Genomic DNA, 26,352 nt, shown 5'->3' with positions numbered 1-26,352 from the left:
AAGGTAGATGACTTCACTTGAAAAAAGTCTGTACCTGACTACAGTTATCTGTTTACTAACCCTTCTTTTGTTGTGTGCAGTTTTTTGCCATGTGTATATAACAGAGCACTCCTACGTAAGTGTGAAGGCAAAAGTTTCCAGTACAGCACATGAGATCCTGAAAGTTGTGGCAGAAAAGATCCAGCACGCAGAAGAGGATCTGGCTCTGGTGGCCGTCGCATTCTCTGGGGGTAAACGATTTCATGTCCTGGAATGTTAATCTTTCCCTGGATCTCCTCTGAAAGGAGAGTCGACATTTTTATAGAGTGAGTGTGCAGCTTGCCCCTTCTGGGTCCGCAGCTGGATGACCACAGTAACAATAAGAAGCCGCCTACCAGAGGTGTTTCCATGACAACGGTGGGGTACTGTTGGATACTGAATTTCCTCCCCAAGAACTGAATAAAGAGGCATGCCACTGTTGTGAAATATAAAGCTTTTCATATTTTATACTCTAGATAAGCCTTCTATTTTCATATTTAAATTAACTTGGGAAATTGCTAAAGGATGAAATTACTTTAGGAAGGAAAAAGAAAGACAGCCTAGTCATATTGCTGGCTGACAGTTTAATACTTAAAAAGACTCCCTGTTGAAGGAAATAAAACCCACACTAAGCTGAAAGCTCCCAGGCAATGTTCCTTCAGGTGGACGTGGGGAGTGAGGTCTGGTTATAGCTTTTCCTTCTGTTGGGCCTTATTTATCCTCAGAGAATGGTTTATTGTCTGTTTTGAATAAGATCACAGAGATTACAAGCTCACACTATCGATCTACGTGACCTGAACAGACCCCTCCATTTTCACTGGGGCCGGTCAGATCTCGATGTTGCTGGCCCCCTATCTGGCTTACAGTCTTTATTTAATATCTCATTAACCCTGAGAAAAATAAAAAGAAAGTGACTTAGCATCAGTAGTTGAAAAATGGAAGTACTCTGTGAACTAATCAGCCAGAGATAGGGCCGGAGGGAGAGGGGGAGCAGATAACTGGCATTCCTGTTTACCCTTTGTTATCATCCTAGAGGAAAGACAAGAATGTCAGAGTTTAACCTGGTGTTACAGCATTGCTGTGACAGAATCTTCTATTGCTTTGTTACTCAGAAGCAGGTAAAATGGTCCTACAAGCTAGTGGATTACATATGCGAACCAATATAGCCTTCTGCCTGGGCCTAATGAGAGTCTCTCCTTCCCTCTCAAGGGGCCCTCATTGTGCATCCCATCATCAAAACATTATCTAGAGAAAAAGAGCAAAAGGGGGAGAAACATCTGGACTACATGAACTTTAATCGGAGAGTGGTCGAATTTTTAATAAAATATTTCAGGCATTCCAGATAGATGTGATAAATGTGTATTATGTTTCATTTTAAATGACCAAAAATATTAAATTATTCCAGACAGTATTGAGCTTCCCTCAAGACAGTACCATTACAGAAAGTAGTCACCAGGTCCCCGTTCTGCAGGAGGAAGGACCCTGAAGGAACTTGGTAGCACAACTGAGACCCATCTCCCTTGGGGGTGACTCACAGTCAACCCAGGGCCACACGTGAATCTGGGAAGTAATGAGTAGCTCTTTGAATACTCAGTATCTATTTGATGGCCATGAAATACCATTTTTACACTCTATTAAATTAGATTCATCAGGGAGGCCAGTGTCGTCGTAATGTGTATAGACTCAGTGCTAATCTTCGCTAGAAATATCAGCTTATCTCTTGAGTTATCCCACAGATGTGGAACTGTGCCATCATTTTCCATCAGTTAGTACTTTTGTCTGTTAAGAACCTTTCTGCCTGTAGCTTAATATTCTCCAAACAATAATGCTTTATGAAAAAGCAGGGGGGAAGAGTTTAATATATTCCTTGCTCTAGTTCCCTGATTTTCAGTGAATACTGTTTTAAAATTTTTTTTTTTTTCAACGTTTATTTATTTTTGGGACAGAGAGAGACAGAGCATGAACGGGGGAGGGGCAGAGAGAGAGGGAGACACAGAATCGGAAACAGGCTCCAGGCTCTGAGCCATCAGCCCAGAGCCCGACGTGGGGCTCGAACTCACGGACCGCGAGATCGTGACCTGGCTGAAGTCGGATGCTTAACCGACTGCGCCACCCAGGCGCCCCAGTGAATACTGTTTTAAACGCTACTTCAAAATGAAATGACAATGAGATCTACTCTTACTTTCTTTTGTCAAAAGAAGTTTAAAAACGTTGCAATGTTGTAGGTTTTGTGGATTTTTCTAAAAAGACTAGTGCTGTTATCCTCCTAGCTTTCAGGGTCATTTTGTACCTAGAGAAAGGTATATGTATGTAGTAACAGAAATCTGCCTACCTAGTTATTCAGAGCTTAAAATTCTGTGACCCTTAATCTTTTATAGTATAGTGACAAACCTGAAAATAAGAAAAAAAAATATTTCTCAGGAAATGGAAAAGTTACTATCAGAAAGCCATGGCATTTGACTCCGTAGCAAGTGCAGAATGGCTCTCATAAATCCAGATATAAGGTGGACATAGGAACACACAGGTTGTAAGAAACTGCAGCCGGAGGAAGAGGGAGACAGAAGAACTTGAGAGGCCAGCCAAGTGGGACCATTTACCACGCTCGTCAGCAGCCTGACATGAAAGTGCTATTGATCTTTATAATGCTGGGCCATAAAGAATATATTGGATTATCATTTGTGTACTCTGTATTAAGCAGAAATGTTCAAAACAAAATTTGGCCTTTGAACTGATTAAGTTATCTAGAAAAACGTATGTGGAATATTGCATTCCCCCACCGTGCTGGTAACGAAAAGGCTGACTTAGAAGCTGATTATGTTTAAGTGCACTGAACTCGAAGATTGGCTTAGTCAATTCCCATCTGTAATTTGTAGTTACGAGGAGGACTTTTTTCTATGAAGAAGGCTTTTGTGTTATAAGAGAGCTCCAGTGATGGTAGAAACATGACTGAAGGACAGGAACAGTTTGTAATAAGGGAAATATGAAAAATACTCCACTTTACTAGTAGTCAAGAAATACAAAATAAACTGAGAATCTAGTTTTGGTTTTAGCTGAATAGCAGACTTAACACCAGTAATGATCAGTGTTGATCAGTGTGTAAGAATTCAAAAGCCATTGGGCAGTTTGTATCAGAAACTTTATTTTTTCTTAAGTTTATTTATTTTGAGGTGGAGAGGGGCAGAGAGAGAGGGAGACAGAATCCCAAGCAGGCCCTGTGCTGTCAGTGCAGAGCCCGATACGCAAGAACCATGAAATCATGATCTCAGCTAAAGTTGGACGTTTAACTGACTGAGCCACCCGAGCGCCCCTGTATCAGCAACTTTAAAAAATATTCATTCCCTTTGATTTAGTAATTCCATTACTGGCAATCTATCTTTAAACAATCATCTATAAGCAGCCAAAAATTTATGCATAAGGATGTTGACTTTAGGAGTATATGACTGCTATAATAATAGATCCCATTTATCAAGCCCTTGTTATGTGCCACACCCTGTGCCAGTATTTACATATATCTTGCCATCTAATTTATATAACAAAAATATTGAAAACTATTAAATTGGTCAACAATAGAGGAAAGATGAAATGATGGTATAATGGACTGTTATATACCAATTAAACATGACATACCTAAATATTTTTGACAAGTGGTTATAGTAAGTGCTTATAGCAAAATCAGAATATAAAGCCAGATATAGAATAATTATAAATGTATATGTGTGTATGTATCCATACTAATTTTGAACACATATGTATAAATAATTGCAATTATATATGTGTGTGGGTATTGGTTATACACATTTATGTGAAGATCAGAACAAAAATAGACCCAAGTGTTATCAAAATAGCCTTTATATGGTTATCTCAGAGTGATGGGATTATGAGTGAATTTTACTTTTTCTTCCCTAAACTGGTCTGTATTTAAAGAATGACTGAAAATTATAAGAAGGAATGATAAGAGGTTTCCACTTTATGGAAGGTGAGCAGTGATGTCCATGCTCCCATTGGTGCCATTGCACAGAATATGCAGAACTGAATTAAATCTATATTGTTTGCTTTTAAATATTTTTCTTTGGCAGTTTTCACTTTTTAGATATACTGTGTATGCCTACCACTGTTCTTGTGTGTCTAATCTCTCTCCCTCTTTTTTTAATAAAGAAAAACATGAACTTCAGCCAAATGACTTGGCCATCTCCAAATCCCTTGAAGCATCTGGTCGGATATATGTCTACCGGAAAGACCTGGCTGACACTTTGGTAAGGACTTTGAGCCTTTTACTTGAAACACAAATGGCACACTGAAATCATATTTTTTTGTATGTTTGTAATACATGTTATAAAAGTGCATTGAACCACCCCCTCCCCTGGCCAACAATACACTTGTCAAATAACACTGCTTTTGCAAATCCAAGGCAAGTACAACTTCAGGAATCCTAAACCCTTCTGAAGTCAAACCCTGCTTCTCTCTGGGCCCCTGAAACAAGGGATATGAAAGAAGTGACCCTCCTCTCCAACAGAATCTTAATTCTATTTCTTCTTTTTGGGTGGGTATGTGGAGATTAGGCTGAGAAATGTACCCTGTGCAGATTTAAGGAGAAAGAGACTCCATATCCTTGTTTCAGTCCATTTGGTGCACTTTGAGTGTACCCTTTCCTGGAAGAAAAGGTAGATTATCAGCCTTCCCCATGTAAGGTAGGCTCCTAACAATGGTACTTTGGATATAGATGAGGAGTAAGAGTTTGAAGAAACGTAGAACCCACTCTGTAAGTTATTTTCATTTCAAACTTAAGCACATTTATGCCTAAGCAGATGATTTGTCGTTATGTTCCTAAAACCCTCAGTGTTATGGTTGCTTTCTGCATGGTAGGATCAGGCCTCGGATCCATCACCCATAAAAGACAGGCTCTGCCAGACTGTGGTGGTATCATCTAGACTCTTGGTCTCAGTCTACTTCAAGGAGCCATCACTAAGCTGGTTCTTTCTAGCTGACTCCTGTTGTATGTATAATTGAGGAATGTATATACCATATTGGTTAACCAAAACTGCTTATAATAGAAATATTTTATGTGAAATTACCTACAAGTATCAACCTACCATAATATTAATCATAGTTTTTGCACATAGTACCAGACAGGTGCTGAGTAGTTTACATACAGTATCTCATGTAACATTGTCAATAATCCTGTGACATTCAGAGAGGCTGAGTAACTTACTCTCACTTCCTACAGCCAAGGAAGGGAAAGTGCTAGGACTCCAGTTATATTTGGCTCTGAAGCTATTACACATGCCTTTCCTTTGTAGGTGGTGAGGGAGCAAAGGAAAGGAAAACTTTTGTCTTACTAGGGTCTTTCCACTTCTGAGTGTCCTTCAGCAGGTCGCGGGTCCTGTGTCTGTACATGATGTAATTCTGTCAATGAACTGTGACAAACACAATGCTGCACAGCATCCTTGAGTAGATAATGAGATTGGCTTGACTTTAGTCCTCACTGTAAAGGAGGACCATCTACCCTGCGGCTGCTGTGGAGCTCCTGGTGACGAAGGAGACCTACACCCTGTCTCCCATGCCCTTCTTCCTCGTGCTCCCCATAGACTTGGCTGCAGTTCCCTGCCATGCACACCTAGAGCTGTCTCCCACCATGGGCCAGAGCCAGCTTCAGAAGAGTGGGAGGCAGGCCTGAGCAATGTCTTAGTGGAATAAGTGGGTGCTCACTCTGAAGTATGTTCCGAGATGAGCCAGGTGCCATCTTGCCCTCATGTTTCCCACCACCACCTCTGTGCACCACCTAAAATTGCCCTGTCGGAACCCCAGCTTTCAGCATTTTATCCCCAAAAGAGTTCAGTTGAAACGGAATATTAATAAGGGTAGGATAACATGTGGAGCCACTAGCATGCACTATGTTTACATATTGATTAATCTTCTTGGAGAGCAGGAGTTAGAGCCCTGAATGAGTGGGATAGAGAAATAGAAAGTGTTTCTTGGAGAGGGCTGTGGACAGCCTTGGGCAACGAGAGGGCAGTACCAGGGTGAGGGATGCATTTAGGGAGGAAGGAGGAGGAATAAAAAGCCAAATCTCCAAATTAGTATGCCGAGATTTATGTTATTTCCCAGCTCTTGGCTCTCCCTGTGAATGCCTACAGTGTAGCGTGGCATCTGGCTGATTCCAGACTAATCAGGCCCTGAGAAAGGTGGGCTTCCCTCTCTCAGCACCTCAGTATTTGCATGCATTTTCTCAGTCCGCCCTCATCAAGTACCACGCTGTGTCCCGCTCTGGCCTACGGGCACAATTTGAACCTTGCCCTGCTCTGAAGAGAATCACATCTGTGGAAAAGCTCTCTGAAAGTCGTTTGTCATTTGTTTTTTTTTTTCAAATTAGGAAACCTTTTCCTAACAGTAAACCTTGTAAAATGCCAATAATTTTGCAGTTTTTAAATAGGAATTAATGTTTACAATCTGAATTCCCTTCGTCCTGTCATGTCCTTAAATTTTGCAAAGTCCCATTCTTTTTTTTCCCAAGTCATTAACAATTTTAACATCATTAGCTATTCAAATTGTGTGTTTTTTTTAAGTAAACTCTAACCCCAACATGGGGCTCAAACTCACGACCCTGATGAGATCACATGTCGTACTGACTGAGCCGGCCAAGATGCCCCTGGAGAATTTACATTTTATTTAGAAAATATCAAATATTTTGAAAAGATGCCAAATAACTTTTAATAAATTTAACAGTGTCCAAAGATTTAAAGTTGTGGTGGCATTTAATAATTTCATGCCAGATTTTAAGGAAACAGTATTACCAGACTCATACCTATTTGTGTAGGGAAAGCAACAGATCCTTAAAATAATCATCTACCATGGGGTGTAAATGAAGTAACATTTATTTTTTTATTTCTTGTTTAAATTTGTATCGCTTTCCACAGGCATTTTAATAAAACTTGTAAATGTGTGTCTGGGATGAGGCTTGTTAAACATATTTCCTGTAAAAGCCATGTCTGTCTTTATTGAAGTGCACCATGACATTTCTTTTGTTTGTTTTTATACTAACCTGCTGGCACATTAATTCTTACCAGAAGCCAAAGTGATTTCAGGGCTTTCGCTTTCATTATGCTGTCTGCTGGGGCAGTGTTTTATAATCAGATTTGTAGATGCGTGCGCATGTGCGTGTGTGCGCGTGTGTGTGTATGTGTGTATGTGTGTGTGTCAGGGGGGAGGGGCAGGCTAACTCAGTGAAGTATCATTGATCACATTCTACTGTTTCCAAGGCTGTTTCCCAATTTGGTTGCATCTTACCAAAGATGAACAGACTAGGGAAAATATTAAGTGTACCCAGACAAGATGCCTTTCCCAATCTGGGTTTCTAGTGCCTTTCTGTGGCCAGCCAGTTCAGTGCCAAACATTTGGGAATTGCTGAGGGTCCTTTTGCTTCTGTCTGTTGGTTTAGAACCCATTTGCAGAAAATGAGGAATCACAGCAAAGGTCGATGAGGATTTTGGGAATGAACACTTGGGATCTTGCTCTGGAATTAATGAATTTTGATTGGAGTCTCTTCAATTCAATCCATGAGGTAAGTGAGTAGTGAAAAGATAAAATAAATGGTAGTTTTATTTCACTGTGAATTCTTCTTCGGAGAATATTTGTGTGTGGCTAGGTTTCAAGAAGATCCATCATCTGGTGATGCAGTTATGCTTAGGATACCATAGCCCAGAGATATCTGGGGACTTTTTTTTTTTTTTTTTCCAACGTTTATTTATTTTTGGGACAGAGAGAGACAGAGCATGAATGGGGGAGGGGCAGAGAGAGAGGGAGACACAGAATCGGAAACAGGCTCCAGGCTCTGAGCCATCAGCCCAGAGCCCGACGCAGGGCTTGAACTCACGGACCGCGAGATCGTGACCTGGCTGAAGTCGGACGCTTAACCGACTGCGCCACCCAGGTGCCCCAGTGGGGACTTTAAATATACTGAAAGACTGACAGAAACCTAGGAAAATCAGAATACATGATCATGCTTTATTTGTTCCTTATATAACCATACGTGTACTGTAGTATAAATATGCTATGTTTTTATATGTATGGATATATATGTCTTTGCATGTTTATGAAGCTCTAAGGGGGTTGAAGAGCCATTTTACATTTGATGACTTTAATACTGATCCTTTTATTTTTTCTGTAAAGTCGACTGTATGTATACAAGAACCATATTTATGTACTTACCTACATACACATACAGCCATTCTTTTACTCAAAAACATTCTATAAATTTAGATTATGCTACAGGACATAAAGTACTTTCTTGAAAACTTTGAGATATATTTCAAATTTTTATGTTCATCAACCCTCCCTTTAAAAGACAGCTTAAACATTTATAAAATAGTAGGGGCAAAATGTTACTGACAATTAAGGAATAAATGTAGCCAGTGGAAAAGGCTCACAGGAATCAGGAGATGAAAAATGAGACAGCCCTCTGCAACCATATGTTGCATTTGCTTTGCCATGTAGTAAAATGTTTCATTACAAAACAGCCTTTCCTTCTGAGGAAACTAGCGCAACTTGAGGACTTGAGCTTCACTTTCATTTTGGAATGTCTTTTAAATGTCTTCATATTTTCTCGTTAAAAACAATTCCAACATTATTGTCATCTAAATTTTATTTTGCGCGCATGCGAGAGAGAACGTGCACCTGTGCACGCACGTGAGCAGGGGAGGGGCAGAGCGAGAGAGAGAGGGAGACAGAGAATCAATCTCAAGCAGGCTCCACACGTCAGTGCAGGGCCCGATGCAGGGCTCGAACCCACAACCTGTGAGACCATAACCTGAGCCAGAATCAAGAGTCAGGCACTTAACTGATTGAGCCACCCAGGTGCCCCTATGATTTAAGTTTGAGCAAGTAGTGAACTCATTCAAGCTAAATGATTTGTGCCTTTGGAAATGTTAATAGAATAGGACATGTCCCTGCTTGTACTGCTTACTCAGTGTGAGAACTGGCCTTACTTCTGCAAAACACACAGTGCAGACGCACCCCTGTTTCTCTCTGCATCCCTGTTCCTTTCCCTGCAGGGAAATCTCCCTGTTCCTCTGCACATGGTCAGTCTCTATAAATAGTTGCTGGTTTTAACTCAGTTTTGTAAATTTTGGACGTTGCCGTCATCTTATCATTCTCTTTATGTATATGATTTTACTATATCTTATATCCGTGGTTCTCAAAGAGTGGGTACCCAGACCAACATCATCAGCCCCACATGGGAACTTGTTATAAATGCAGGGTTTTGGCCCTACCACAGACATACTGAATCAGAAAATTTAGAGGATGGGCCCAACCATCTGCTTTAACAGACCTCTAGGTGTCTGATTCACACTAAAATTTGAGAACCTTGTCAGAAGACTCTACCTGTGAGAGTTTAATGTGCATCTTAACAAATACTAGTGACAAACATTTCCCTTGTTTTTGCCGATAGAGCGAGTTCAGGAAGTTTGGATTTGATTCAGCCTATGATTTAAACTTTAGAACTTACTAGATTTTCATGTAAAAAGGCATCATCTGCACATTCTAAAAATAACATTTATGGGCAGATTCCAGGTGAACATTATTTAATAAGATCTCTCTAAAACTACGTTGTTGATCTCTCTAAAACTCCGTTGTTTCAAATTGAATATATTGTTATTATTCTCAAGACCTGTGATGCTGTGAGAGCTGCTACCTGAAGTAGCTCTGAAAAATGAACTAACTTTTGTATCAACTTGTGTTTGTGCTAAAAATAAATGCTGGTACGAATCCGTCTTTCAGCAAGAGCTGATCTACTTCACGTTCAGCCGACAAGGAAGCGGGGAGCACACCGTGAACCTCAGCCTTCTGCTTCAGAGATGCAATGAAGTCCAGCTGTGGGTGGCCACGGAGATTCTGCTCTGCGGCCAGCTGGGCAAGCGAGTGCAGCTGGTGAAGAAATTCATCAAAATCGCTGCGCAGTGAGTTCTGGCGCTGAAAAGCATAATTCCTCTCGTCTCCTTGAGAGAGTACATTTTTTTCCTTGTGATGATAAGAAGGGTTAGGAGGTAAACGTATAATACTGAGTTAAGTGACCAAATAATGGAAAAGGTCTCTTCTTGAATATTTATGTCTTTGCATTTGAAGTATTCCTGCTGTACAGTGTCAAAACACCGGCCTAAAGCAGTCTGCTCTGTGCTGCAGGATGATTAAGCAGGCAGCACAGCGCCCACATGCTCCATCCTGGGACAACGGGGAAGGTGATGTGAGCAGGGAGAATCATTGCAAATGAGGTGCATTTGAGGATTCTGCTCTTGACTGCTTGATGCCCATGGTGTGAACTTGGCGAACTCTTTAGCAGGCCCTGCACTGGTCAGTCCCACCTGACCTCTGAGCCGCACCCCCTGGGTGCAGCCACTGTGAATGGCTGTCTATCCCATACACACCATCCTCCAAACCTGGACATGTGTTGTTGGCTCAGCCAGAATGACCCCTTCCACCCTACAAATGGCTGCCATTCCTAAGACCTAGGTCAAATGTTGCTTCCTTCCTGAAGTCATCCCTGACTTTCAAATGCAGGATCAGCCATTCCCTATCCCACTCTCCCTCACACACATGCTTCTTCGCTTTTAGCTTCTTTATTACATTTTTTAACTTCTGTGTTTAGGTAGAATCCCTTCACTTGGCTGGGTTAGCCTCCAGAGGGCAGGGACCATTGCTAAGCAAACATTGTACCTGAGATGTCTGGGGCAGAACTTGGTAAATAGCAGTGACTCAGTAAAGGTTAGTTGAATGACATTTGAGTAACTTGCTGGGAGCATCTCTTCAAATACCAGGTTCGTATCTTGAGACTGCTCTTGAGGCAGATTCCAACAGAAGTAGGCAGCATGAATCAGAATCTTGCCCAGTTCCCTCTGCCTCCCATCTTATTTCTCCTTTGTCTCCGAAAATAGTTTTTACATCACACCGTTTTGGAGTATATGTCCTGTAATGCGTTCAGGAACTATATATTGATCATTCATTACATGTGCAGATCCATGCTGCACTGACCCTGTGCACAATCCCTGGCTTCGAGGAGTCTGCAATGTGCTGGAAAGGATGCTTTGAGAATTAAAATGGCTAATGTGCAGAAGAGAAGGGGGGGGGGGGTGCCCTGTTCCAAGATCAAGTTCTGTTGGGGGCCTTAGAGGAAGGGAAGCTCTTAGGCCAACAATGTGGAAAAGGAAGATTGGAAAAACATTCATGAAGAAAGTAGCATTCAAGTCTGTATTTGAAATCTGGGTGAACTGGACAGATAAGATGCCAACAGTTCACACTCTCCATGGAGGTGAACCTCACTGGAAGAGGGTGTTAGAGGGGCTCACTGGAGGCAGACCACATATGGTCAAGGAAAGGAACCTCATCCACTTTGGCCAGAGTGGAGGGGTATTTGTAAGAAAGGTGTGGGAGAGCAGGAGGTTGATCTGCAAAGGAAGATAAAACCAAACTGTGAAGGATGTTGAATTTCAGGTCAAAGAGTTTGGACTGAACTGAGAAGACAGGGATTCATTACCAAGTGTCTGTGCAAGAGACCCATAGGAGCAGAGCTGTCCCCCAGGAAGGTTGATCTGGAAGTAGCACATAGACTGAACCGTAGGCAAAGAGACCCCACAGGCATGATATTTTGTTCACCCAGCAAGAGATGATGGAAGTACCTAGCCTGGTGTTTGGTGTTACTGAGAATGGGAGGAGAGAGAAATAACAGAGACGCCTACATCTTGGATGGTTTTTATGGTGAAAGTTCCTTTTTTTGATTTGGCCAGTGTATTCCAAACAGCCTGTGCAATTCATAAAGGTGAGGCTCTTTTGGATCAAAAGCTTTCTTATAAATGCCAGTTACTTGGAGAAACGGGATGTTAATGTCCCAAGGAGTAAAATGACACCACACAGCTTAGTTCCAGTATAAGATTATATCTATCCTCAGGGAAATGAAATATATTCACATCTTCTCCTTATGGCCCCATGCTCTTGAATTATTTACTGTACTGGTCTCTCTGTCCCCAGCCTATGGAATAGAATGCCAACAGAAACATAAAGTTAAATTCCTCATAATCACACTAGTAGGAATAACCAAGGGAAAACAGTAATTTCCATGATCATGAAGTGTCTCCCCTGCCTAAGGCATCTATTTGCATATTCATGTTTCCCTTCCTTCTCACCAACCCCATCCCCCACTTCTGTGGTTTGAGTGGAGTTTATTTCCTCACACAGACAAAGGAATGTTTGCTAAACTGGAATGTTTCAGTGTCAGTCTATTCTCATCATGGAATGAATGAACCTGGGTAACAAAGGATTCCAGACTGGATTGGTATCCAACGTTGGTACTGTATCAATTTGTCTTCTAGAGAAATCATTTTTTCTACTTATAGGTTCAGACATTAGTTATATGTGCTTTTTTTAAAATTATTATTGTAAGGATGACTTAAAAAGAAGACAATTGTTTATGGGAGCTAAAGATAAAAAGATGAGAATTCTATCTAAGATTGCAGATAGATAAATGGTGTTGAATAAAATGAGGAACAATAAACCTTTTTATAATGAATAACGATAAAACCATTTCCCCCAAGAGTCTTGTTTTCACCTCCAGAAAGTGCTGTGTGAAAAGCTGCCTGTCTACAAGGCTTTCCAGTGACGGGCAGAATATAAAAATGAAATACGTACATACTCAAGCCATAAGGAACTTAATGTCTAGTGAGGAATCACAGAACCGTGGAGCCTGGGAATGTGAGAGGACCTGGGAGTAAGCAAGAGCCTCCAGCTGACGTGCTGTGATGTAGGGGCTGGAGAGTTCTTGCTGACCACAGGAGCCTCTCACCTCAAATCAACACTTCAAGAGATGAGCTGACTGAAAAAGAAGGGGGTATGCCTGGCTAACTCAGTTGATAGAGCATACTCTTGATCTCTTGATCTCAGGGTTGTAAGTTTGAGCCCCACGTTGGCTGTAGAGATTACTTAAATCTTTAAAAAGCGAGAGAGAGGAATGGAGCTGACTCAAGTCTGTCCTGGCTGGTGTGAACTTTCCAGGGGTGTGATGAAACAGAAAGGGTAGACTGAGGGAAGTGGATGACAGAAGGGAAGCAGAGTCAAAGTATTGATGCCTTTAGTCACCAATGATTTACAAAAACAGGTGGATTTCTAAATCATTGACCAGAAGGCATCTTTATTTGTTTATCATGGAATATACCAAATAGCGTTCACCCAGGAGAATGGTGGCAGAAACCGGATGAAGTGACCAATCAGACTGAGTCTTGAGTCCTCTTGCCTCCCCTCTAACTGCAGGCACTGGGCCGATGGAGACCCAGCAGTGGGGGGTCCTGCAGGAATGTGTCCACCCCACATATTCTGGACCCTAGGTATGGAGACAGCAGCACCTTTCCAGGTTCCACAATTAATGGGGATAGAACTTCGAAATGCTCCCCGATTGACCTTCTCTGCCCTGGAGCCCAGGCACAGCTATATTGGGCAGTATCTAGCCCATGGGGCTGGGACTAGGAGCAGGCCACTTAGGGAGGACCTGCCAGGGCACACGCAGCTGTGTATGTGCCCCACATACACAACCCCATGGGGGTCCTGCCACAACCCCAAGCATTCTTCTGGTTCTAAACTAGATACTTTTATACCCAGTCTGTGTCACTGGAAAGCAGTACAGTTTCTGGGGACAGTTTTTACCAGAACCTTTAAGTTCAAGGATAGCTTTTGACCAATCATGTAATGACTGGAAGTCTAACTTAATTAAAAGAACGATAGGTGGGTGATGGGTATTGAGGAGGGTACCTTTTGGGATGAGCACTGGGTGTTGTATGGAAACCAATTTGACAATAAATTTCATATATTGAAAAAAAAAAACGATAGATAGGGGCACCTGGGAGGCTCAGTTGGTTAAGCATCCAACTCTTGATTTCAGTGAGGTCATGAAATCAAGCCCTGCATCAGGCTCAACACAGAACTTGGAGCCTGCTTGGGATTCTCTCTCCCCTCTCTCTCCACCCTTCTCCTGCCTGTGCACATGCTCTCTCTCTCTCTCAAAACAAAAACAACAACAGCAACAACAACAACAACAACAAAAAACCTATAAATACAGTTGAAAATTTTATACACAGGGATACTCATTGTTGCATTCTGTATTGAATTGAGAATAACTTAAATGTCAATAATAGGGCAATAAGTAAACACATCATGAAATATATTTTTGATGAAGTTATAGAACCATTGATGATAGGGAAGAATTCATAATATATACTGTATCAGAGTATAATTGAAGAAGCCGGATACAGAGTTATATATACACTGTTCCCAAGTTCCATCTAAGATATTGGTGAAGATGTGATGGGAGAGACAGCATCTGGTACAAGCTAAGTTATTATACACCAGGTAGTTTTTATGCACTGGCTTACTGTTGAGCATTTTCATATTTCTTCATATTTATCAAATCAGAGTGATTTCTTAATTTTAAAAACTAGTCTCAGAGAAGTGTTTTTTTAATGCACCCCAGAAAAAGGAGTGTCCGCAACTCGCAGGCTGTCCTGGCTGAACTGGGAGACCAAGCCCCCTCTGGGGGTTTTGAGAGTTAGTGGAATTTTAACCAATTAGGTTGAAGGGCATGACTGACGTTATGCAGAACAGATAAGCTTACAGAGTGAATGGAGCTCAATGTGATTTTATTTTGCGTTTTTTCCTCCTTTTTTTCTCTAAATGAGAAATGTGGGACAGTATCCCCCATGATACATGCCATGTTTTATATAGATATGTAATACAGTAGCTATTTTGTTGATAGCAAGGAAAATGCATCTGAATGTCATGGGAGGGGAAGCTTGGACCACTGAGGTGGGAGGGGCTTGTCTGTCAAAACATAAAGACTGCATCCTGATTAAAGAGATGGACAAGAGAGCTGTTATAATGAGAGTTTGCTATATATAAAGAAACACGAATTCATGAGTTTTCAGTTGAAATTTTAAATGCGTCATCCAAAATAGATATTTTAAAAGGAGGAATCTTTTGAGGCGTCTAGGGGGCGTCAGGAGCACAGATCTTTCCCTAGAGGTAAGGATAAGCCCAAACATTTGGAATCTGTCCCCTGTTTTAGGAACAGTGGAGGGGATACCACTCCCCATCCATAGGGGCGGTCAATGTGTGTTGGCCATGGGGCAGAGTTCAGCCCTGCCCTGGACATTGAACTCTGTGGCCTAGGACAGTCTTTTGGGCTTTATCTTTTGTGGCCTTCTGGCAAAAGCACGTTGCTCCAAGTACCTTGTACTTTCTTTTATTCCATAGCTGCAAAGCCCAGAGAAACCTGAATTCTTTCTTTGCTATTGTGATGGGTCTCAACACTGCTTCTGTGAGTCGGCTGTCGCAGACCTGGGAGGTGAGCCTTGGGGGCCCACATGAAAGGGGGAAGTGGGATAGGGACAAATAAAACTGAAGGGGAAACATGCCAACAAAAGGCCTTTATTTAAAATACATTGACTTAAATGGTTTAAATGAGGTTAAGTACCACTCAAAAAAAATGTTAAAAATGAATGTGTCAAGTAGAACTATTTTGATCACATGGTCTTCAGGATGGTTCTATTATATATATAATAGAACATAAATTGTACACACATGCATATTTGTTTTCTGCCCTGCTGCCATGATAGTGTGGTTACAGTCCCATGCTAGTCCTTTCGAAGTGATGACATATGTCCAGAGCAGATTTGTTGAGATGCTAATGAATTTAAGCTTCTGGTCCTTTCTCTTGCATTGCCCCTGGCATTGTGTTCAGTGGAGGATGTGTATCTTTGTAAAATTTGCAGACATAAAGTAATGTTGTATTCTTTTTTCCAAAGAGGGGCCCGCAAAGTAGTATGTTTCAGGCTTCACAAGTCAGGGCTCTGCCTCTGTCAGTGTTGTGTGATAATGGCCATTCCGGTTCTAAGGTGGAGAGGCCCACTCAAGTTAGTCCAAGTTCTGAACCGCAGACTATAATGGGCCTATGAGAAAAGAACTGAAACCGAGATGCCCCTAAATGTGTCTAGGCACAGATACAGGGCTCTCAGCCTCTCCCCGGGCCCCATCACCTTCTTTTTGGACTTTTGTTTCTTTCTCTGCCTCTCTGTTCCCTACTGACTGTCTACCGCACTGCATGCACCTTTTCTCTCCCTCATCTTTTTCTCTTTAACCATTCAGGCTTCTTTCTCCCTTATGACCCTGAGCTCCATGTGACTCCTGTGGTCTCAGTTTCTCTCCAGCCCTCTCTGATTCAGCTCCTGTCACTACTCCATTCTGATGGTCCCCTGATTCAAACTCCTACAACCTAGGCCAGCTAGCTTTTTCTTACGTTAGATCTCAGCTCAGAGCTCTGAATAACGGGGATTCACTGTCTTTGCTTCAGGGGCCATACTTCATTGGAATGCATGGTGGTGACCTGAGGGTCAGGGTCACCGCCCCTTAAAGGAGTGCAAAAGAAAAGAAACGAAAGGCCTGCCGTCCCTGGTTAAGCAAACACGACCTGCACACACATTGTGAGATGAAAGGAGATGGCCAACAAAGGCCACAGTCAATCAGAGCAGGAGGGAAAAGGCCAGCAAGGGTCAGAAGAAAGTGGAATTTGAATTAAACCTGGAAAGAAGCTTTGATTTGCAGAAATTGAGAGGAGAAATAATTAAGTTCCAACAGCATGCGTTTCATGCACATGTTGACTGCCTACCATGTACAGGGCACTCATTAGTGCCGTGGCTGGTAGATAATGGGCCGGGCAAACGAGAAGAAGGTCTTGGACCGGCTCCACTTGGACCACAGAAGGGCAAGTGGGGACTCACAGCAAACCACGCAGCTAGAAAGGGGCAGAGTCGGAATTCAAATTCAGACTAACTCACTACTAAGTCAGTATGGAAGGTATCCAGTATTTCCCTTAATCGTGTCAGAGCTAGGCTGGAAAATCCCAGGTGCTTCTTGCTTGGGCCCAAATTTTTATTGGGGAGGATGGCATATGTTTCTACCCTCTATGATGTTGATGTGGTTGCTCTTTACTATTCAGTAGTTCCTTCCCACTGACGTGCAGGCTTCATCACTTAGGGTTTTTATGGCCTTTCACCATTTAGCCCTCTGCTGTGAAACACAGTTCTATCATTTAGACAAAAAATGTCAGCCAATATTATTTCCCACTCAGCAAGACTCTATAAGAAGACCAGAGCATTCGCCGAAGGTGGGATATGGAGCTGAAATTCAAGTTTGTATTAAAAAATCACCCGTGTGTGGAATGTGTGACCAGCTAGATTCCTGAGTCATGTAGCTGTGCATTATTTTAAACTGTCTTGAGCAACATTCCCAAAGAATGTCACATTAAGGAATGATGAAGATTGCCTAGTGAGAAGCAAGTGGCGTAGAATCAAATGATAGAGGTATTTATGCTCAGAAATGGGACACATGCCAGCACAGCTTAGGAAAAGTTCCCCCTAGTGCCTCTGAAAATAACTGACTTCTTTGACCTTTTCCTTTTTGTATTTCGTTTGTTTGATTTTAGAAAATCCCTGGGAAGTTTAAGAAACTTTTCTCTGAACTCGAAAGTTTAACAGTAAGTAGCGAGCCAAAGGGGACTTACTCTTCAAATTAATGGATCGTAACAAATTTCCTTCTAGATTGTAATGGCCAGCACGTTGTCCAGTAGCTTAGCCTACATCACTTGTGTATGAAAATGTAGCTTTGCTTATTAAGGAATGAAGGAATGGACAGTTAATGCCTCTTCCTCTCCATGGAAGAAGGTAGTGAGAATGGTCCTTTTGACCTCATTTGGACAATGAAGATTTTTAAGTACCTAGTCCATTTCAAAGCTTACAGAATTAACTGGTATAAATGGAGTGTGTGGTCAGTGTCTTATGCATTACTGTTTTCTCCTTTTTCTCCTTTCTACCATTTCTTAGATTTAGGGTTTTTTTTTTTAATGTTTCTTTTCAGAACACAATAAAACAATGTGCTCTTACTTTCTGTGCATTGTCTGTGCATTATAAGGGAGGTGTTTCTTTGCAGTGTACCTAACAAAAGACTTTGGGGTTACCTCATGATAGAAATTATGCAGAGGAAACTGTACTTAAGAAACCTATTTGAGGAAAATAATAGGGCAATCAAAAGGTGCCTCTCTTTTGCAGTCATTTCCCATTATTGTAAACCAATAAGTTGACTTTCGTTCATTGCCTACATTTCTTGCCCTAATTTAGCGAGTTTATTCTCCTAGCAAACCCTTATCTACTTTGTTCTGAGAAGAACCTCTCAATATCTAAATCATGTTCAAATTGTATAGCAAAAGTGGATTTAGAATTGTTTCTGTAGCACATTGATTTTTCTTTCTCTTTGTCATCTGCTTGGTTTGGCAGGATCCTTCCCTGAATCACAAAGCCTACAGAGATGCTTTCAAAAAGATGAAACCACCCAAAATCCCATTCATGCCCCTGTTGCTTAAAGGTAACAATTTTGTTTTATGTTGTGCAATTCCATCTTCAGAAATGTGTCATTCTAACTATGAGGGGCTGAAAAAAAAAGGGGGGGGGGACTCTAGGTGTATTTTGTGAGACTAATTTTGACATTACACCTGTGTTTGCTTGTGATTGTTTTTCAAATGCTCAATTATTTCTGAGGTACCAGAAATACTTAATTGTACTCGAGAGATAAAGCATTTTCACCTGACTTCCAAAATTTGGGACTGGAAACATGTGTTTTTATTTTGCTCTGCTTCTAAGCATGGTCTTAGTTTCTTAGAGTTTACCGTCCACTTAATTCAACCAAGAATAAGGCTGGGATAAAGAAACCAAACAGTGATCATGCTCTCTACATTTGCAACTTAAATTTCAGGGAGCTCCCTGACTGGCTGCTGCTGTGTGAGAAATACCTGTGGTCAACACAGGCAATATAGTGGATGAAAATTATTGGTGGAGGACATACTTTCTTTTTCCAGTAATGGAATCCATTTGGGAAAATATGTTACAGCTGCAAGCTAGTCCCCTGACTTCTCCTATAGAGCACCAAATAATTCATCCTGAAACATGTTAGTTACATTTGTTAATGAGATCTCAGTGGTCTCTTTCAAACCAAGAGGTTTAATTAAAAGGAAGTTCTTTTTATACTGGCCTATTCTGCTAACATTCAGTATATATTCTACCTAGGTGCTTTCCAGGGAAAAGGGATTTGGTCTTTTTTTTTTTTTTTGGCCATATTTTGATTCTTCCCAAGGGATTTTATAGGCATACTCTTTTGTATAGCCTGTGCCCTTCAGAGGCATGTAACTTCTGCTAGGTCTGGCCCCAGTAGCTGGACTCGTAAATGTGATTCTGGAAATGAGTTACCTAGTAACTGTGTTGTTGGATGGCCTGGCCAGGCTCCCTGCCTCCTCTCCCCCCATTGCTACCCCCACTGACAATAAAGCTGATCTTCCTTCCTCAGCTTCTCTCCAGAACAACCCGAGCTTGGAGAATTTCTGAGTCGCTGTGATTCCCTGCAGCTCCTCATCTAGCCTGCATCTAGTATCGAGCAAGAATCTTTGTGAAACAATACTGTGTTAGCACAACTGAGAGGCATATAGATGCTGCATTCAAGCTGAAAAGATTCTGCTAAATGTAAATGGGTGAAATAAGGGGGGATTGTAATGCCAAAATAGCAATTTAAATGTTTATTCAGGCTTATGATTTTTATTTGCAAAATAAAACACCTTCACCTGGACAGTGTGGGTGGCAGGTAGGACATAACACTTAGAATCATTTAGACACAAATAGGAAGCAGGAAATGAAGACAGATCTGGGAAAGGAATTGATTTTAAGCAGAAAACAATTTGAAACAAAATTTGTAAGGTAATGAGAAGTTAGTGGACAATGTCCCTTTAGCTTATTTAAATATGAGCAGTGTTTTTTGCTGTATATTCTTGATTTCCCCCCAAAAAATATTTAATGCAGCCAAGTGTCTCACACTTATATCTTAGCTTAGATGCAATTTTCTGCTCTACTGAGTTTATCTACACCTCTTTGTTGGCAGCAAAACGAATTTCCCTTTTTTTCTACTGAAAATACATTCATTCACTCTAGTAAATTAAACATTTTTTTCTTTTTTTATTAGAGGCTTTCTTGAGTTTAAGCAGTTTTCCCTTTTAAATATTTTGTGATTATAAAAATAAACATCATTAACACTTTATTTAAAATTATCATTTTTTTCTGGGATGCCTCGGTGGCTCAGTCAGTTAAACGTCTGATGCCGGCTAAGGTCATGATCTCACAGTTCGTGGGTTCGAGCCCCGCATCAGGCTCTGTGCTGATAGAGCCTGGAGCCTGTTTTGGATTCTGTGTCTCCCTCTCTTGCTGCTCCTCCCCCACTCATACTTTCTCTCTCTCTCTCTCTCTCTCTCTCTGAAAAATAAAAATTAAAAAAAAAAATTTAATAAAATTATCATTTTGTCTGAAATAATTTCCAAAGGAATATAATGTGAAATTTAAAATATGTATATATCATGCCTGGAACAAAACATTTTGGAAAAAATAACATTGGGATGCCTGGGTGGCTCAGTCGGTTAAGCTTCTGACTTCGGCTCAGGTCATGGTCTTGAGGTTTGTGAGTTAGAGCCCCACATCGGGCTCTGTGCTAACAGCTTCAGATTCTTTGTCTCCTCCTCTCTCTGCCCCTCTCATGCTCATGCTCTGTCTCTCTCTGTCTTTCGATAATAAATAAACGTTAAAAAAAATAATAACATTAATTTGGGGGTTTTTTTAATTGCAAAAAATTTTTTAAGTTGTAATAAACTACTTTAGAACAACCACCTTATTAATGAAAACTCGTTCTGCCCCTTGTGCCTCCCGCTTTGGGTTGCTATTAGTTAGAGAAAAAGGACCAAATTGAACCCCTTGGATGTTAAGAAGGATTAGGCCTCCCATGTTTCTTTCTTTCTTTCTTTTTTTTGTTGAGACAGTTCCCAGTAAGCATGGAGATTATCAGGTAATCTGAGGATCCTTCCAGGCCTCAGCTTTCCTGTTTCCCAGTTGAATTCTTGCCTTTTGATTTAGTTGCCCCCATACTGTGGTGTGGAATCTGTTCAGAAAACAGATGAATAGGAAACCCTAAATAAGTGTAGGAGAAAGGATCCAGCTAAGCTAAAGTCCAAAGCAGCCAAATAGTCTGTTTCATTCAGCGTTTTGAAGATGGTAGTCCTTTCCAGTAGAGTCAATAATCAACAGGTGTTTGAAGATTAACTGAAGTCCTCTGGTGGGTTGTGTATGTATTTTAGAGAAGAGATGATTATTGCAGGTTTGCGAGTGTATTTAAATAAAAGGAAAACTGGTGTTTCTTCCTCCTCTTTTAATTGCCATCAGCAAGTGGAGTCATTTTGTCTGGCACTTCTGTTATATGAAGTGTTTGGAGAGTGTTCAGGTGTCTCCAGATGAAAGGTACTCATTTCACACACTCAGCCTGGTGGGTACCCAGAATTGCTTCACAGCCCATGACTTAAGTTCTGAGATCCCAGGTTTCTTTCTCTCTCTCTGTCCCCTTCTCTCCCAACTTTCTTTTCTTCCCTTCCCTTCCCTTCCCTTCCCTTCCCTTCCCTTCCCTTCCCTTCCCTTCCCTTCCCTCCCCTCCCCTCCCCTCGCCTCCCCTCCCCTCCCCTCGCCTCCCCTCCCCTCCCCTCCCCTCCCCTCCCCTCCCCTCCCCTCCCCCGACTTAAGTTCTGAGGTCCCAGGTTTCTTTCTCTCTGTCCCCTTCCCTCCCAACTTTCTTTCTTCCCTCCCCCCCTTCCTTCCCTTCCCTTCTGACTGCATCACCTGCCATTCAACTGCATCAAAACCTTCAGCCACTTGAACCCCCTCTCCTGAGTGGCAGCCCCTCCAGCCTCTCTGCCCTTTCCACCCGGCCCCAAGCACCTTCCCTGCCTTATTCTCATGCTCATCAGCCTGACCTCCAAGCCCTAAGGGTGGGGGTTGAGACCACCCAAGAAGTGAAGAGACCTTAGGTTGGAGGAAAGAGAGGGAGCCACCAAAGGAAAGATTTGAAAAGTTGCAGACACACCCCATATGCCATAAATCTAGCCAGGCGACTGTAACGGGCTGTAAGAAATGTCCAAGTCCTTTCAATGTGAGCTCCCAGAGAGGCACAGTGGGGAAGAGGAAGCAGGCTCCCTGGGTTTGAGCCCTGGCTGGGAGGAGCAGAGCTGTGATCCTGGGCCAGCTGTGCATGTTCTTTGGCTCACAGTTTCTTCACATTCTGTCCTGCTAAGGCTTTACCTTACAGTCTTCTGTTAATGCCCTTTCTGATGCTGTTAATAGAGATAAGTGCCATTATTGTCATCACCCCTCATCATCATCCTCGGGAACATAGGGAGAAGAGGACAATAATGTAACATTGGGGAAATGGCCCAAGTGACTCAGAGAGGGCATTTGTAACCCAAGGTCTCAGGGAGTTAGGGGAGACTGGGCTTTTAGGTGGTGTGTAATGTAGGTAGAGTGCACACGCGCTTATTTGCTACACACAAAAAAAAGGAAAAGCTCATGCGCCGACTACTCTAAGTATCGTGTCACAGAATGAAAGCTTATGGTTCTTTTTTGAAAGCAAAGTCATGAAAGACAAAATAACCAGAGTCTTTCAGACAACTGTGTAATTGTAAATTATTTTCCTATTAGAACATCAGTTTTAGTAAAGGGGGAAAAAGCTTAGGAAAACTTTGCAGTCGGTGCTAGAAGCTGTCTATAAGGGGTTCCTTGAGGAAAGGTTTGGATCAGGGGATCATGTAGGTCTGTGGCTGGTGTCGTCCCCTGGTGGGCAGTCAGAGCTCAGCAGCCAAGTGTCTTGCAGGCAGGTTTCCAGCACCTACCTCGTAATTGCCCCAGAGGGACCAGCAGGATGAAAGTCTTGATTAAATGCAAATGCTTTCCCTTTCTATTTATAGGAATCTTAAGCTGTTCTTTTGCCTCTTTTATGTCAGGTTATTTCAACAAGATAATTTTCATTTGGTTTATCCTCCATGTTTGTGATCCGACATGATTATTTGCAGGCTCTTTGATTCTTATCTGTGAAGATTCCCTAGTGCTCTGTCTTTGACCCTCTGATCTGAGTTTCTGAGTCATCCACTCACTGAGCTTCAGCTGCTGTCTTTATTGTAACTAATTCCCAAATCCCTTTCTCTGGAGGAGGCATTCAGGTTTTTTGCAACCAAAAGGAGGCTTTTCTTTGAGTATCTTCTGTCACTTCCCGTGCAGGTGAGGCTCAAACCAAATGTAACTTTCCCTTCCTCTGAAAATGTACCTTCTTCCTAATTTCCGTATGTTCTTTTCATCAGTGATGCTTTCCACCCATTGAGTAGGGCCAGAAACTGCCATTTTCTAACCCATCCCTTTCCTCATTTCTGATACACAATCAGGCACTGGCTTTGAGACCGAAAAATCTACATTTTAACATCTAAATCTAAATCTTCTGATGTAGATAAAGCAGGCCACATACACTTTGCCAGGGATTGTTAAAAAGTAAACACATAAATATGAAAATTCCTTTGTTTCTGGGTATTTATTTCTTTCCTGCTCAGTGTTCTGGTCAAAAAAACATAATGGACTGGTTAAGTTATAGAATAGTGTTAGCTTCTATCAAGCACGTTGAAGTGCAAAATATATAACTGCATTAATGTTATAATATTCTCTCCTCCCCCTCACTTATAAATTATGCCTTTTCACATCGAATACCATACAGATTCAGGTTCAAGTTGCCTTGTCAAATGCATGGAGTAATGCATGATGTTTAAGAAAAATTAATAAGTTGCATTGCCTCTAGACCTCCTTAGCCCTGACTCATGATCCATTCCTAATGGCACATATGTCTTTTTGTTTTTAATTTTCAGATGTAACATTTATTCATGAAGGAAATAAAACATTTTTGGATAATCTTGTCAATTTTGAAAAACTGGTACGTACATTTCATTATTTCTCCCTTTTCCCACTGTCAGGAAAGTGCATGCTTTTCCTTCTTGTTCTAAGAAACAAATGGTTTAAGTATTTTTCTCCTGTGAATACATGGTGGTTTCCAGGAGCTTATTTGCTGCACGTTCAGCATTGTCAATAAAATGTATTCCAGTGAAAAATAAGTGTGCTAGCAAGGTTTTGAGGACCAACTATGAAAGTCTGCTTTTTATTTTTGAAAATGGGACTTCATTCAATTAATATCAGTGGTTGTGTGTGTGTTACTAAACCGGAAATAAAACCTGTAAGGTTCTGTCACTAAGAGTTCACACTCAGGAGGTTAAGCTTTACTGCTTGAAAGGCATCGCTCTGCGTCTCAGTGTATACTGCTTCCAGGACCCAGGAAAAAGCTCTGCTTCTGGGGAGATGCGTTCATCTTCAGTGCTCCCCACTGGATGCGAAGTTGGAATTCGCAGGCTGTGCCTGAGAGGAAGCACGACCCCTCTGTCCGCCTGTGGAGCACAGTGGACTGTGGAGACAGCAGCTCAGAGTGCACTCCCTGCTCTCAAGTGAAAGGTTCCCAATCAGTCCTCCCTTAAGAGTTACTGAAATTCTCCTTCCTGAAGTATTTCTAAGACCTTCCCAGGTACTTCCTCCTGTAGTGAGCTCCTCCTAGCCTTTCAGACTGGCCTAGGGCAGAGGAGGAGCTGCTAGGGAGAACTGAGCAAGTGTAAACGAGGCGTGCTCCAGAGAGGCCCCGTGGACTGCAAGAATGGATCTGTCCCCAAATGAACTTGAGTGTTATAAATTAGACTGTCCTTCATGGTTAAAGATGATACCAGTGACCCCTGTCCGTAGATCCTGACCTTTGAGTGACCTTTTCAGTAATGGTAATGGATTTGTATGAACTCTTTCAGGAACTGACCCCCGGTTCCCTGTGAGACTGGGTCAGGCATGTGAGAGAAGGTTGAGTGAGGCGGGGGTTGCAGACCATGACCAAAGAACGGTACAAACTGATGAGTCCGAGCGGGGTTTGGCATCTGACCTTTGCCTCATAAGTGCCCAGCTGTAATCGTCAGGTTAACTCACCACACATGGGGTGAGATGACAGAGGACCGCTGTGCCACTTGAAAATCCAAGCACCTAGAATCTGGGAGAGAGACGTCTTGGGATATCCTGCCGTAGCTCCATTTTAATCACTTGAGAATGACTGATTTGACTTCAAATCCTGGCCAGCACATCTGGTTAAGTTGTTTTTAAAGTGGATGTGCCTATACTCTTTAAATCCCCCTGTGCTAAGTGCTTTGGAACCAGAGCTCAGCTATTTTAAAAAGTTTTAAGTTTATTTATTTATTTTGAGAGAGACAGAGACAGCACAAGCAGGGGAGGGGCAGAGAGAGAGGGAGAGAGAGAATCCTAAACAGGCTCTGTGCTGCCAGCACAGAGCCTGACACGGGGCTGGAACTCACAAAACTGTGAGATCATGTCCTGACCTGAGCCAAAACCAAGAGTCAGACACTCAACTGACAACTGACTGAGCCAAGCAGGCTTTCCAGAGCTTAGTTATTTTAGACGCTACAGTCAAACCAGCACAGCTAGAAGTAGATATTCAGAGTGAGGTTTTTTTGTACGTACTCTTTAGAGACTTGTTCTGTATCACTGTGTCATGTTCTATTTTTTTAAAGATAATTGTAATGTTTTTTAATGTTTATTTATTTTTGAGACAGAGACCAAGTGTGAGCTGGGACGGGGCAGAGAGAGGGAGACACAGAATCTGAAGCAGGCTCCAGGCTCTGAGCTGTCAGCACAGAGCCTGATGTGGGATTCCAACTCACAAACCACGAATCATGACCTGAGCCAAAATCAGACACTCAACTGACTGAGCCACCCAGGCAGGTGCCCCTCACTGTATCATGTTCTGAAGATCCCAGGGTACCTGTTTGCAACCGAAGACTATAGGCACTAACGTTCTAGACTTTGTGTAGGTTAATCTCCAGTGTTGGATATTAATGAAATGATTTCAGGCAGATGAAGCCTTTGGTCAATATCTACTTCAAATCCTGGCCAGCACATCTGGTTAAGAATGCCTAACAAGCTTTGGAGAGCATGTGTGGAGATGCGGGAGGAGGGGTGTCACTCTAAGTAGAATTCAGCACAAAGGTCTAGTGAGTTACCCTCTGACTAACTTAGACGGAACACGGGAGAACAGTTGCGCTTGTTATAAAGCTAACTGTTGTCTGTTGTTAAGAGCAGGCCAGCAGTTGACCTTCTCCCCCAGGTGAGCCAGTGGTTTGGTCAAGTTCCTTGTGTTACTGCCCCTCTGATAGTGCTACTGAAGTCAGAGAAAGATTCGATAAAGGCACAAATGGGAAAAAGCCATGGAAAGATCCCCACATCCCTGTCTCTCATTCTGACCAGCATTTCTGGGCTTCTGCTA

At 42.0% G+C, this 26,352-nt stretch overlaps 1 protein-coding gene across 2 annotated transcripts in view; it reads left to right on the top strand.

Annotated features, from left to right (window-relative positions):
- RAPGEF5 (Rap guanine nucleotide exchange factor 5) overlaps window positions 1-26,352 on the top strand; it is a 233,780-nt gene that overhangs the window by 196,662 nt on the left and 10,766 nt on the right. For both annotated transcript variants that reach the window (XM_045495057.1, XM_045495058.1), the window contains 8 exons: window positions 81-230; window positions 4,174-4,271; window positions 7,454-7,576; window positions 9,793-9,971; window positions 15,301-15,391; window positions 17,528-17,578; window positions 18,375-18,462; window positions 23,858-23,922. In XM_045495057.1, coding sequence (XP_045351013.1) covers window positions 81-230; window positions 4,174-4,271; window positions 7,454-7,576; window positions 9,793-9,971; window positions 15,301-15,391; window positions 17,528-17,578; window positions 18,375-18,462; window positions 23,858-23,922 — 845 coding nt within the window. The remainder of the gene's footprint in view (window positions 1-80; window positions 231-4,173; window positions 4,272-7,453; window positions 7,577-9,792; window positions 9,972-15,300; window positions 15,392-17,527; window positions 17,579-18,374; window positions 18,463-23,857; window positions 23,923-26,352) is intronic.

Source organism: Leopardus geoffroyi, chromosome A2 (assembly GCF_018350155.1).
Source record: "Leopardus geoffroyi isolate Oge1 chromosome A2, O.geoffroyi_Oge1_pat1.0, whole genome shotgun sequence".
Taxonomy (NCBI): Eukaryota; Metazoa; Chordata; class Mammalia; order Carnivora; family Felidae; genus Leopardus; species Leopardus geoffroyi.
Note: the sequence above shows the minus strand (reverse complement) of the source record. Positions and strands in the feature narration are given on the sequence as shown.